The sequence below is a fragment of the Mastigoproctus giganteus genome, chromosome 10 (genome assembly GCF_048544385.1).
Source record: "Mastigoproctus giganteus isolate SK-2022 chromosome 10, ASM4854438v1, whole genome shotgun sequence".
Taxonomy (NCBI): domain Eukaryota; kingdom Metazoa; phylum Arthropoda; class Arachnida; order Uropygi; family Thelyphonidae; genus Mastigoproctus; species Mastigoproctus giganteus.
Window position 1 is genome coordinate 144,138,242 of NC_143584.1, and position 14,515 is coordinate 144,152,756.

A 14,515-nucleotide genomic window follows, 5' to 3' on the forward strand; every position below is an offset into this window, starting at 1 on the left:
TTGACCACTCGGCAGTGGAGGCCTCCACTACCACTTCCTTAATTGCTGATCTTCAGCTAATTCTCCAGTTGGACAAAAATAACTTAGTTGATTTCAATCCTTCAGTCCTGTCTTATATCTTGCCAAAAGGATTCTTCTGCTCCTGTGCTTATCTTTGATGACATTCTGATTTCTAGACAGGATCCCATATCTCTTTTGAGGATTACTCTGGCTTCTAATCTCTCTTGGCATAAGCACATCATAAATTCCTCTGCATTTAAAAAACTAGGTTTTCTGTTTGCTCTTAGCATTACTTTTCTTCCAAACAATTGTTTACTCTGTACAAATCACAAATCCACCCACAGGCTTCTAGATTCCATTGAAAAGATGACAATTAGGTTAATTAATGACATCTGTAACAAACTCTCTCTACTCTGTCTTATAGACATTCTGTTTCTGCTGCAGGCCTTTTCTATAAATACTTCCATTGGCACTGTTATTCTGAATTGGCTTCTTTAATTCCTTCTCTCTCTCTCTCTCTCTCTCTCTCTCATCAGTCAGTCCCAACATGTGTCACAACCAGTCACCATCCTTTTTACTGTCCAACTTCGAACTCACAGACCCAACTTTTCTTCTTCCTCATTTATTTCTTCAACTTCTGTTTTCTAGAACAGCCTCTCTTCATACATATTTCCTGTAAATTTTAATCTACAAAAATTCAAGTCTAATGTCAACAAGTATCTTCTTTCATCTTCTCAACTTTCAACCCATGTGTGGTTGTTCGTTATTTGGTTTTTAGGAGCATTAGCAACTAAGGCCATATTTGCTCCGGGAATATGCGGTGGTCATTCCCTGACGTTTCCGCATCCGTCATATTTGGTGCCATGTGTGGCATTAAGTACTATAGGTTTAATTACCTCTTGTGCTTGGGGGGGTCTTCATAAAAAAAAAAAAAAAAAACTATTAGAAAAGGTATCATCAAATATAATATGATTCAGAAGAAGATGGACATAATCACCCTGTAATATTTTTTATAATTACTTATTATCATTACATTTTTTATAATTACTTTATTACATAATCTTATATTAAAAGAATTAATAAATTTTAATTAGTGATATTTGGGTTGTGAGAATTTTCCCTGTATTAAAAAATTGCAAATTCTAGATTAAGAAATTATTAACTTAGCATACAGTATCTTATTTTTGTTATAATTATTCTACTGCATCTAAATATGTCTTAAATACTACCTTACAAAATTCATACCCTTAAACAGTTGTTCACTCATTTATTTTACAGGATCCATATAACAACATTATTCGAACAACTATTGAAGCAATGGCAGCTGTATTCGGAGGAACTCAGTCACTTCATACAAATTCATTTGATGAAGCACTTGCATTACCATCAAAGTTTAGTTCACGAATTGCTCGTAATACACAAATCATTTTACAGGAAGAAACTGGAATTCCTCATGTGAGTTGATTTCTGTGTAATGAAATATGAAACTGTGCTAAATTTTGATATTAAAGCATTAATAACTATCTTGCAATTGTTTTAAGTGTAGACAAAATAAGCTGGAGATTTGGATACAGGCCAGTTACTTAAGCATATCACAAAATTGTGACATGCTAAATTCTTATCTTGAACAGCCTTATTTATCAAACAAACCAAGGTTTGGATAAAGGATGAAATTTAAGTTGGAATGCAGAACAAAGGACTTCATCCCTATAAGAATAAGTTCACTGACATAATCAGGGCAAACAATATGACTGGAATATTTAAAAAGTAATCCATCCAAGGAACTGAGGAGTAGAAATCATTAATTTCAACCTATTTCATATTGTAATGCCAAATGACACAAAGCTGAGAATGGCCATGAGAGAGAGAGAGGCTATTGGAGGAAAGAATTGTGTTCTAAGGTACCAAGAGGACCACTAATATTGATTGTATATTTTGAAGGGTTATTGGTGAGGAAAATATCAAGAATGTCGGGTGTGTAGTTAGGATTATGAACAAGCTGAGTGAGGTCATTATTAATCACGGTCCAGCATCTTGACTGTCTATGTCTGTGTAACTAGAAAACTGAAGCCAGCTTGAGTTGTGAAATTAAAAACCCAGGAAAATTACGTCACTGTTTGGAAAGTTAGGCTGGAGGAAGTAGAATTTTAAAGAAAGGAAGTCAAAGAGTTCTGAGTAATTAATAAAGTTGGGAGAACAGTAGAGGACTGCAACAGAAACTTGACAGAATGTGATGGAAAGATTTTAAACTAGAGGAAATGATGAGGAATATTGGAGTGTGAACAAGTACCATCTTTGAAGCAAAATTAACCTTAAAGCAAATAATTAGGGCTACTGAGATGAATGTTTATGCAATGATAATTGGCTGTCAGAAGTAAATGGGGCTTGGCAGATTGTAGAGATTGGACATTGTTGAGATTGGAACTGAAACTGCATATATTTGTGAAATGAATGAGGAATTTTTTGGTAATTTAAGATCTTTTTGCAGATAATTTATTCTATTAATTTCACTATTCATGATGCATTCAGTAGAAAGTAAAAGCAGAGGGATAAATATGTTGTAGGAATTAATGAAATTTTTGGACCTGATGTACACAAAACAAAAATATATCCAGTTCCTTGGCATAACATGATCTCTATATTGCCTCCCACATGAACACTATTCAGACTCTCCTCACTTACTAGCTAGCAGAATAGAAGCAGCGAGATTATGTACAGGTAACCCCCTGCTTAATGCTGACAATTCGTTCTGGAAAAACAGAGTGCTGAGTGAATCCACACTAAGCGAGCGCCACATTCCCATAAGGTAGCATATGTATTTGTAAGTTGCGGTGCCATAGGGATATTTCCTAATCAATAATAAACGGTAGTGAAAAGATTCACAAATGTCGGTCAAAATATTTAATATTCAAATATAAAATATTCTGCGTTACATACATATATAATTATGTGATAACTACTTACGTATCAAAATTAAACTTAAAATTCCAATTAAAATCATGAATTTAATTGATCTAAATTGATTTAATTTAATTGATGAATTTAATCATGAAAAATGTGTTGATTTTGGGTTGCACTTTGGCCCTCTTCCAAATAAACTGAAAGGGGTATTAATTTTAAATCCCCCGCAGCGTTACCACCCAACAATAAAGTCAACCGATCCTTCTCCGCTTTGAAACCTGGCATGTTTTTTTTTTTTTCTTTCAATATGAAACTTCTTTTAGGCATTTGTTTCCACAAAAGTCCTGCTTTATCTATGTTAAAAACTTGTTGAGAAGTATAACACATAATACACCTCTTCAATAATTTTAACAAGTTCCTTTTTGAAAGTTTCGGCTCCTTCATCTGCACTTGCGGCTTCTCCCTGGATTTTAAATCTATTCAACCAGCCCTTACTAGTTTTAAATGGTTCCACTTTTTTTTTTTTTTTTTTCTGAGTTTTCTTCAGATCATCATATTGGCTAATCTCTCTCTCTCTCTCTCTCTCTCTCTCTCTCTCTCTCTCTCTCTCTCTCTCTCTCTCTTTATAATATTTAACTTAACTGAATTCTGCATTGGATATTATCTTCAATAAAATTAGTTAAAAGTCTTTCCATTTCAATTCTAATAGTCGGCCTAGCCCTAGTTGCTTGCAGTGGAACAGCTATCTTTCCCCTCTGCTAAAATTAATTCTTTATTTTTTTATAATTGTTCTTACAGTTAAACTTGCTAGTCCTAAATTATGGCACACATCTGCTTGTTGTTGACCAGAATCGATTCGCTTCAAAATGTCTAATTTCATTTTCAAATTCAGTCTTTTTCTTACATTTATAGTCTTCATACTGCGCCCAGACATTGTTGCTTTTTCATTCTTATCAGCCATTATTAACTCTTCGAAAATGTAACTGCATTGGTTGTATTAATTACGATACAATGTTCAAGTAAACTGTCCATTACGCTCGATGTCTAATACTGTACTGAGTGATGACTAGACTTCGGATAAATGCATATAACGCAAATATTACAAGCAATATACTTGATCATTTTTTAAAATGTTGATCTCGGAACTACGTAACAAGTCACTGTACTGCAATTAATTTAGCGTGTGAGAAAATTTCACTGAGCGTTGGAAAATTTCTCAATTCGGCGTGAGAAACGTTTTAATGCTATTTTGGTATTCATTTTCAAGCTATCGACTCCATCAAATGAAACGATTTCATTAAATATGCCAAAGATGCAATCTGTAAAAGAGCGTTATAGTGATCAGTGACAGCGTTATAGTCAGATACGGGTTATAATATAAGAACAGCGTTATAGCGAATCAGAGTAAAGTGAACCACATTATAATGGGGGCCTGCTGTACTAGCTGCTTTGAATTTTTCCCATGCAGTTGCCAATAGGTGTGATCCAATGAACTATCTGGTAGCCAGCCTATGAAATTCATTTAATTGTACCCTCAAATTGTGAAGAATATTGGATCTTGCCATGATGCCCATCATAATCTCACAAGAGACCACTCACACTACATGGTACAAGAGAAGGGGTTGTTAAAGACTAAAAATGTATTTTGTAACTTCAAGCCTCTAGTAAGCCAAGTGGTGGTATTGCACCATATGATGATAGTTATCTGTCACTTAATATTGCCATGAAACGGAGTGGTATCATTCCTCTGTGTGATGTGGGCACTACACCTCGACTCCTGCTTATGTGGTTCACTCCTGAGTGGTCAGCTCCAGTATATTAGTAGCAGTGGTTCAGACCTTGCACATGGGGCAGGGTATATCCAGTGTTCATAACATTGTGAAGGTGCAAGCAGAGGATTTGATTGTCACAGAATGACTGGACTTCCCTGAAATTCTGTTCACTTGACTCACAATGAAACCAAATTTCGGTTCCATCAGTGTTTTAGACTCTCTGGAAACAAGCTCTGGCTGTCTTATCTGGAAGAATATCTGTGACAAGCCTCAGGAACCCATGTGTTTTTGGCACTGACTGCTCATTTTCTCAGTTAAAGCCTTTCTTTGTACACCCATGTTACCATTATATTTGAATGCACTGTTGCGGTATAATGATGCTGATAACTGCTCACTGGCCCATACTGTCATTTCAGTCAGTGTTCATTAGGGAAAATAGCCATCATGTTTATGGTATATACATGATGGCTGTTTTGCCATCATGTATATACCATAAATGAACACTAAATATGCTACTGATACCATATATAACAGCTGTAGATGTGATGTAGGCATGTACATTCAGTTTCTGTGATAATAGTTGCAGGGTTTTAATTCAATGCCTGCAATAAAATAAAGACATCTCAGTATTAGGGACTAAAGTATACTCTTAACTTTTATTACATTTTCATTCAGTTATTTTACTTCCCCACATAGCTTAGTTACTCATTTTGTCTCAGCACATTATTTACTATTTGACACAAGGTTTCTATTTGATGCCATCCCCATCTGATGGAGGACAGCCCACTAAGTATGAATATAATGGAGCATGGATATCTTAAGTTCTGAAATGGCTCATTATTGAATAAATGTAAACATATTATATAAAAGAAGGTAAGTAGTAAGCTGCGAGTTGGAACTTTTGTTTCAACTCTGCCTAATTTTTGCAAGTCTTCTTGGAGTATTACTATAAATTAGCTTCTCAATTCATAGATTTTTTTACATGGAATATAAAATAATTTATATTTGTTTCATGCTGTTTTATGAATTTAACATTGATTTCCAGTCTTTGTTGTTATGCTTTATTCTACTTTGATATGTCAGTGCCAGTTGCAATACCTTAAATTTCTTTTAAACTTTATTAAAATAAAAATAAATAAGTTTGTTATTGACAGAATATTTTATAATGATAATTATTTCATATTTCTTAACAACAGGTGATTGATCCATGGGGGGGATCATATATGATGGAAGCCCTCACCAATGAAATATGTGAAGAAGCTAAACGAGTAATAGATGAGGTAATATCATGTAAATATTTTACAATAACACACAATAACACTAGACCTTTTATGTTAACAAAGTTTTGGTAACATAAAAGAACTGACTTTTTAAATTATTGTTATGTTAATATTGAATCTGCCCATATAAATTTTCAAGCACATAACATTTATGAAAAATTTAAAACTACAGTTACTAATCACAACAATATTAGAAAATAAACAACACTTACACAAGGTGAAACAGAGGTGTAGATGGAATAAGAGGGGATAATTTATAATCATGAATCATCTGCTATGTGAACCTGTTATGATAGGTCAATGCATTAGCAAAAAGGCCTTGTGCATTGGGAAAAAGCATAAGATAATCTTGCCACAACTTACAAAATTGAAGAAGCTTCATTAAAAATTTTACTGATAAAATAAAGCAACTGAAATGAATAAAAAACTAAAAGTGATTAGAATACACATAGGAATAATAAAAGCACCAAAAAGAATAAAATATACATAACTGTGTGTGACAATAGTTAAATAAAATATAAATGCTCAAAGCATAATTGATTATGAATTTAAAATACACTATAAAATATAAGTGTAAATACACCATAGTGAACTCATAATGAAAAACTACATAAGTAGTGTAAAGGCATCGATTTAATTGTATCTCATATTGTGACTACCTTCACAACAAGTTACCATGTATTGCACTACCTTGAATAAGTAATGCTTCACTAATAGAGAAGACTATTGTAACTTATTCCCATGGGGCAAGACCACCACCACCACCCAGATGGCACTGTTTCAAGGCTTGTTGGCCTATCCCCGGTGGGTGGGCAGGCAGGCAGGCAGGCACCCTGGTATTATAATCATGCCAACCCAACTGTGAAGTTATTTCCACAATATGAGAGATGCCAAAAGGTGTGCAAGATAATACTTAAATAAAATATAAATGCCCAAGGCATAATAGATTATGAGTTTAAAATACATTATAAAATATAGGTGTAAATACACCATAGCGAACTCATAATGAAAAACTACATAAGTAATGTAAAGGTATCGATTTAATTGTATCTCATATTGTGACTACTGTCACAATGAGTTCCATGTATTGCACTACCTCGAATAAGTAACACTTCACTAATAGAGAAGACTATTGTTACTTATTCTCATGGTAACTCGTGAAGATAGTCACAATATGACATACAATAAAATTTCAATGCGTTTACACTACTTATGTAGTTTTTCATTATGAGTTCACTATGGTGTATTTATACCTATATTTTATAATTGTGTGTGTAAAAAAAGCAGCTTCCAGAGCAATGTGCTTTTTTCTCACCATTATGAAAATTAGTATGGCAACCATCACATTATATAATAGGGAGATGTAAGTGAAAAACCACATGATGGGAAGAAAGCCATTGTGGATAGTAAATGGCAAACATAAAAGAGATAGGGGAGGGGACAAAATAGAAAACTAATATAAAAGAGATGGTTGGAGAATGGGAGTAAGCAAAGAAAAGAAAGATACGACCCCTCATACTGCCAGAAAAGTGGATTTTGGAAATTAAGTGGGAGAGATGGCATCACCACAGTTATGTGAATTTGCCAATAATTTTTGTTATGTTTGGGCAGAATAGAAAACATACATCAAAATCACAATGTCATTTTATAACAAAAAATGATTAAACATGTTTAGTGTCTGTGCTTCCGATGGCACTTGCAAGGCCAAGACAGAAGTTGGACCATATGGTGGGATTCATCTGTGATGGATAATTATTGTTGTTTTTTGTAAAGAGAAAGTGAAACTGTACAATGTATATAAGAGAAGAACATTATTTTAATTTATTGAATTTTTACCCACTTTTTGTATTTTTGTCTTAATATTTCTGCATAATGTAAGAATGCAGTATTTTGTTCAAGACACAAAGAGAGAGAGAGAGAGTATTTTGTTAATGAAAAAAAGTTTATTATATTTTTATTCAAGGTTGAGATCTTATTAGATGTCAGATGGCATAGAAGAAAAATGCGTGGGGTGGTTATAAATTAGCAGGGAACAGTGAAACCTACAGTAAGTACAAACTAGTCTAAGGGGACATTCACTGATAAATGTAAGTGTACTACATAATGGGCAGCAGTAATCCCAGAATAGCCTTCCAATTAGGTGATATCATACTCAAAGTGATGGAGAACAAAAGTTGTGCAGTTTAACATGAAATTTTCTGTGGCTGCAGAACAGATGTATAAAAATTTGCTTTCAGCTAGAGAGTAATGGCTTGTGGGAATAAACTACTATATCATCAGCCATTTTCAATCCACTGCAGGATGAAGGCCTCTCCAGCAACTTTCCAGTTCCTTCTGTTTTGTGCAATGGTTGTGGAAGTAGGTAGTTTTAATAAATTTAAGGGAAAACTGAAGAAATTTCGAGTTTTTTTTTTTTTTTTTTTGGCTGATGCTGTACAAGCTTGCTTCCTCACATCATTTGTCACTACTAATATTAAATAAAATTATTTTCTCAAATTGCATAATAAATGTTTGCACATTCATGTGTCTTAAAATACAAAAATATAAGAAAATCATTTCCACGTACACAATTACTTTTAACAGTTGCTATTTGGAGTTTCTTTCATTGTAAAAACACATTAAAATGATTATTTAGGCATTAAGTATGATCTTTGAGGTATTTTGTGCACCAGATTGCTTAAGAATATCACACTTCATGAGAGGGAGGAATGGAGAGGGGAACAAGAGAGAGAGAATCACAGCAACCAATAATATTGATGAAGGTATATCAGGTATTTCTGAGTTTGCACGTGATATTTCCACGTGATATTTCAGGTATTTCTAAGTTTGCACGCAGAGTGGTAATGACAGTAATCAAGTTAAGCTACTGCAACAAGAGCTAAAAAAAACTAGGTTGATGGGCTGAGAAATGGCAATTGAAGTTTAACATTGACAAATGCAAGGTACTGCATATGAGTAGCAGTAATTCCTAATTAACATACCGCCTGTGTGGTACTACACTCAGGGTAGTGGAAAATGAAAGTGCAGTCTGATATGAAGTCCTCTGAGAAGTGTAGACAGGCCAGACTGCCAGGACAGTTCATGATATACAGGAACTTTGTTAGCTGGATTAAGGAGATAATTGTCCCATCTACAAGGCAGTGGTTAGGCCACATCTTGAGTACTGCATACAGGTCTGGAGACCTCATTTTAGGAAGAATGCAGATCTGTTGGAATGGGTGCAGGAGAGAGCAGTGAGATTTGTGAAGGAAACAAAAAAGGTGGTCTTACCAAGAAAGCCTTCAATTCTGCAAATTGCAGCATCTGGAAATTCATCATCATCATCATGAGCCATTTTCAATCCACTGCAGGATGAAGGCCTCTCCAGCAACTTTCCAGTTCCTTCTGTTTTGAGCACTGGCCATCCATTTACTACCCACAAACTCATGAATTTCATCTATCCATCTCCGCCTTTGTCTTCCAGGTTTTCTTCTGTCTCCTCTTGGATACCATTCTGTTATTTTCTTAGTTCATCTGTCATCATGTCTTCGAGCCATGTGTCCTGCCCAAGACCATTTTAGTTCTTTAGTTTTGATAAGAATGTCCTTTACTTGAGTTTGCTGCCTAATCCATGTGTTTCTCTTCTTATCTAACAGTCTGATTCCCAATATAATTTGTTCCATTCTTCGCTGTGTAGTTCTCAACTTCTCTTCCATTCTTTTGGTGAGTGCCCAAGTTTCACTTCCATAAGTCATGGTCGGGAGTATACATTGGTTCATTATTTTACATTTCAGACAAACTGGGATATTGCTCTTCAGTATGTGACTATATTTCCTGAATGCTATCCATCCAAAATTTATTCTTCTCTTGACTTCCAGCCATTTATCATTATTACAGCTAATAACTTGTCCCAGATAAGTATATGACTCCACCTTTTCAATTACTGCTCCTTCAATCATTATTTCCCTTTCTGTGGCATACTCGTTCATCATTACTTTTGTTTTAGTCATATTCATCTTTAGTCCAAAATCCTTACTAACTGTGCATAACTGATTAAGATTTTCCTCTAATTCTTTGGGATCGTGGCTTATGACCACAATGTCATCTGCAAATCGTAAATGGTTTAGGAACTCTCCATTCACATTGACTCCTTTCTGCGACCAGTCTAATCTTCTGAAAGCTTGCTCAAGGGCAGCAGTAAACAGCTTCAGAGATATTGTGTCTCCTTGTTGAACTCCTTTCTCGATTTTAAATTGCCTACTAGTCTAATAAAGGAGGTAGCACTCTCATATATTTTCTTAAAAATCATAATATATGGGGTATCTATGCCTTGTCTTTTCAGTGCCCGAAACATTTCCTTATGCTGTATGGAGTCAAATGCCTTTTCATAATCCACAAATGCCAGGCATAATGGTGTTTTATATTCATTTGCTTTTTCCATTAGCTGTGATATTACATGAAGGTCATCCATAGTTTAGAATCTTGTCCTAAAGCCAGCTTGCTCTTTCGGTTGATTCTCATCAAGTATTCTTTCTAATCTGTTAGTAATGACCCTTGTGAACAACTTGTAGATGTGGGATAACAAGCTAATTGGTCTATAATTTCTAATTTCTGATTTATCTCCTTTCTTATGCAACAAAACTATGATTGCATTATTCCTCTGCTTAGGCGTCACACCTTTTTTAATGCATTTTGTGAAGAGTCTTGCCAGTTTTTGTGTTATATCTCTTCCTCCCAATTTTAACAATTCTACAGTAACTTCATCTTTCCCCTGGGGCTTTCTGATTCTTCATTTTCTTCAATGCATGTTCTACCTCATCAGGAAGAATATCGGGTATGTTGTATGTGTTGCTACTTTGCAATCCATCTTCCCCACTGCTGGCATAATTCCCCTGCTCCTTGTATAATTCTCTATAGTAGTCTTCTGCTATTTGAATTATGCCTTCTCTGCTGTTTATAAGTACACCATCGCTATTCTTCAGTTTCAGTATCATTTGTCTTTCTGTATTACTGCTCATGGCTGCTGATTTAAATCCTTTGTTTTCTCTTAATGCTTGTTCTACTTTTCTTGTGTTAAATCTTCTTATGTCCTTTTTTTTTTTTTTTTTTTTTGATTTGGTAGTTGTTGGCGCATTGGCTTCTGTGGCCATATTGCACCTCCCAAGGTTTTTGCAGTACTTTGATCCAAACCCGCGACCTTTGGGTTGTTGGGCATCTTATGTCCTCTCTGAGTTATTGTTATTTGGTTTTTTAGGGGCATTAGCAACTAAGGCCATGTTGCTCCTTGAATATGCAGTGGTCATTCCCTGACCTTTCCGCATCCTCCGTATTTGGTGGTGACGGGCTCAAACTCCGGTCTAATCAAGAAGCGTGTGCTGCGCACTGCTGCTCCTTCCCATCTGGCTACGGAGGCGCCTCCTCTCTGAGTCTCTTTCTAATGGCTTTGCATAACTCAGTATACTCAATTTTCTCCCTGTCAGTGTTTTTCTTGCTCTTCATTTGTCATCTTCGGTTCATTATGACAAGTGTTTCTTGACTAATTTTTTCTTCTTTGGATTTCTTTTTCCCTATAGGTTTTTTGGGCTTTATCGCTTTCAGAAAGTTGTAATATTCCTCGTCGATATCTTGGTCCTGAGCAGTCTGCAGAAGCTCAAACTTGTTCTTAAGTTCCAGTACATACTGCTTTTTCTCCTCCTCTGTTATCTCAAAGACCTTTGTATTATTTACTCGAGTCAGTTTTTTTACTTTCCTTTCCTACATCTATATCGAGTGTACATCTTACCATTCTGTGATCACTTCCAACATTTACCTTATTCAGGACGGTAACATCATTCACAATATATCTTCTGTTAGTGAGGATGAAGTCGATTTCATTAATAGTTAATCCATTTGGACTCTTCCAAGTCCACTTTCTGTTCGCCCTTTTCTTGAAAAAAGTGTTCACTACTGACAGTCCTTGAGATTCTGCAAATTCCACAAGTCTTTCACCTCTTTCATTTCTTTCACCAATTCCAAAATTTCCTATAGTTCCCCGTGCTGTTTTGTCTTTTTTCAACTTTAGCATTGAAGTCCCCCATAATAATAGTGTAGTGGGTTTTCTGTTCATCTAGAAGAATCTCAATTTCGGTGTACATTTCTTCAACCTCTTCATCATCATGGCTCGATGTTGGTGCATAAATCATTATAATCTTTAGCTTGTACCTCTTAGAAATCTTGAGTATTAGTCTTGACACCCTTGGTGATGCACTTTTGAATTCCAAAATGTTTTTTTTTTTAAATCTTTATGGACCAGAAACCCCTCCACCTTCACTCCTTTCACTGTTTCCATTGGTGTACAGCAGATTTCCACATGATAAACTTATAAGTGATTCATTTCTTCTTCTTGTTTCAGCCAAACCGATGATATTCCAATTCACATTTTCTAATTTCTTTTCTAGCTCTAATATCCTGTCTTCACCGATGAGTGATCTTATGTTGTAACAGGCCAAGTTCAGTTTCCGTACATGGCAGCCTGGTCGTACCCAGAGATTCTTAGCACCCTCTGCTTCCACTCTGATCCTCTCACTGCCGTAAGAGGGAGAGTGAAAGCTGCTGGGGACTGAGGGCCATTTGTTTTCTCATGCTGTCATATGCTGGAGGGTTTGGTCTTTTCCTCTTCACGCTGACCAGGCGTCTTGAAGAGAACCACTCTACACGTTCGTTGCCACCTAAGTGACGTAACAGGGCTTACCATCGAGAAGGTGTGCATGAGTGGATTTTAGGGAGGCAGGCCAACCGGACTTCTCCTAAATCTTCTGTAATAGAGAGATATTGGATCCATCAGTGTTTTAGGCTGAGTGTCTGATAACACACAGGATATCTGTTCCCCCTCTAAGCCACTAATCTGGAAATTACACACCTGCAAGGTGATCGTATTGAGCTGTTTAAGGATTTGAACGGATTGAGCAAGCTCAATGCTGATGACATTCTTCTTGTTGCTCAGACTACACACAAATGAGAAGGCATAAATTCAAATTGAGGAAGGATGGCTGCAGGTAGTTGATTGTTGGACAAACTTCCATCTTTTGTTGAAGTGGGTAGTTAGGAAGAACTAGACAAATTATTGGAGAGAATGGACAGGTGATGTGGGAGGGTGTTTTTTTTTGCTGATCCTTGTAAAAGTAATCAGCATAAATTTTATCTCATCTGTTTCACTTTTAATTATAAAAAAATTAAAAAAATTTCTATACAGAATTAGATTATTCTTGGTACCTAGTATGTCATATTAACAGAGATTGTCTCATATACAGTCTGCACTGAACATTTTCTTTTTCTTGAAATCATTAAGTGGTGATCAAAAACTCACTGTTTCATAAATGGTTAAACAAAAGAAACACTAATAAAATCAAATTTTGCATTCCTGTTATAGGTTGAAAGTATGGGTGGAATGGCCAAAGCTGTAGCCAGTGGAATGCCCAAACTAAAAATTGAAGAATGTGCAGCAAAGCGACAAGCTCGAATTGATAGTGGACATGGTAAATTGATACTTTTGGTATAAATTAGTTATCTAAAAAACTATAGCATATATTGTACATAGAAATTATTATATAAATATAATAAAAAAAGACAGCAAACTGAGTAGGGTAAAAAATGCAGTGATGGATTTGTCATAAGTATTGGAAAACCTACCCAAAAAAATATTGTACCATGGTAATGCATTTTGAGTTTTGTAATCAGTATTATCCACATTGAAGTACATTACCAGGTACCATATTTTGTAGGTTTGAATACATTTTCTCCCCTTCATTAATGTACAGTAGATTTAAATAAACAGCTTAGCACTCATATTTTCAGTATGGTATGTTCTTCTTCTTCTGTATTTCATTTATTTATTTATTTATTTTTTTTTTTTGCTGGCTACACTGGTGAATGTAATATCCACATTTTGTAGTTTTCTATTACAGGGGTGATTATTTCATTTATATCTGTATTCTATATTTTCTTCCACTCCCACCCCATTCATATATATACTTATCTTGATATTGAGGTTGCAGTTATATATATATATATATATATAACGAAGGGTTGTTCTTACGAAGAAAGGCTTAAGTTTTGCAGATTACAGTGTCTGGATACTAGGCACCTGCGAGGTGATCTGATTAAGGTGTATAAAGCTTTGAATGGTTTGAGCATACTCAATGACACTTCACTGTCCAACAATGTCGACTGGCTGCACTTCCTTGGATTTTATGTGTTTCTTAACTAATAGCATAACCCCTCCTCCCTTCCTATCCTGTCTATCCTTCCTGTACATATTGTACTCCCCAAATTCCAGTTCTGCATTCCTTATATCTGTGTGACATCACGTCCCTGATATCCCAACAATATCTGCCTTTGATGTTTTGACTAACACCTCAAATTCATAAAATTTATTTTCCAAACTCCTAGCATTGGTGTATATGCAAGTATAGATGCACCTGTTTCTATTCTTAGCTACCCTAACACAACCCATGTGTTTACTTGTACCGCAATGACTCCCAGCACTCTCTGAAATACCCTGCATCTTGTTTTCCAGGCTGCTGCTCATTCCAATAGAAGCAGTGC

The 14,515-nt window shown here is 35.4% G+C and overlaps 1 protein-coding gene across 1 annotated transcript in view; it reads left to right on the forward strand.

The window, feature by feature from the left end:
- Nucleotides 1–14,515, forward strand: part of LOC150079334 (methylmalonyl-CoA mutase, mitochondrial-like) — a 253,034-nt gene that overhangs the window by 173,472 nt on the left and 65,047 nt on the right. Inside the window, exons 9-11 of the mRNA XM_090383601.1 lie at nt 1,279–1,455; nt 5,870–5,953; nt 13,341–13,446. Coding sequence (XP_090239727.1) covers nt 1,279–1,455; nt 5,870–5,953; nt 13,341–13,446 — 367 coding nt within the window. The remainder of the gene's footprint in view (nt 1–1,278; nt 1,456–5,869; nt 5,954–13,340; nt 13,447–14,515) is intronic.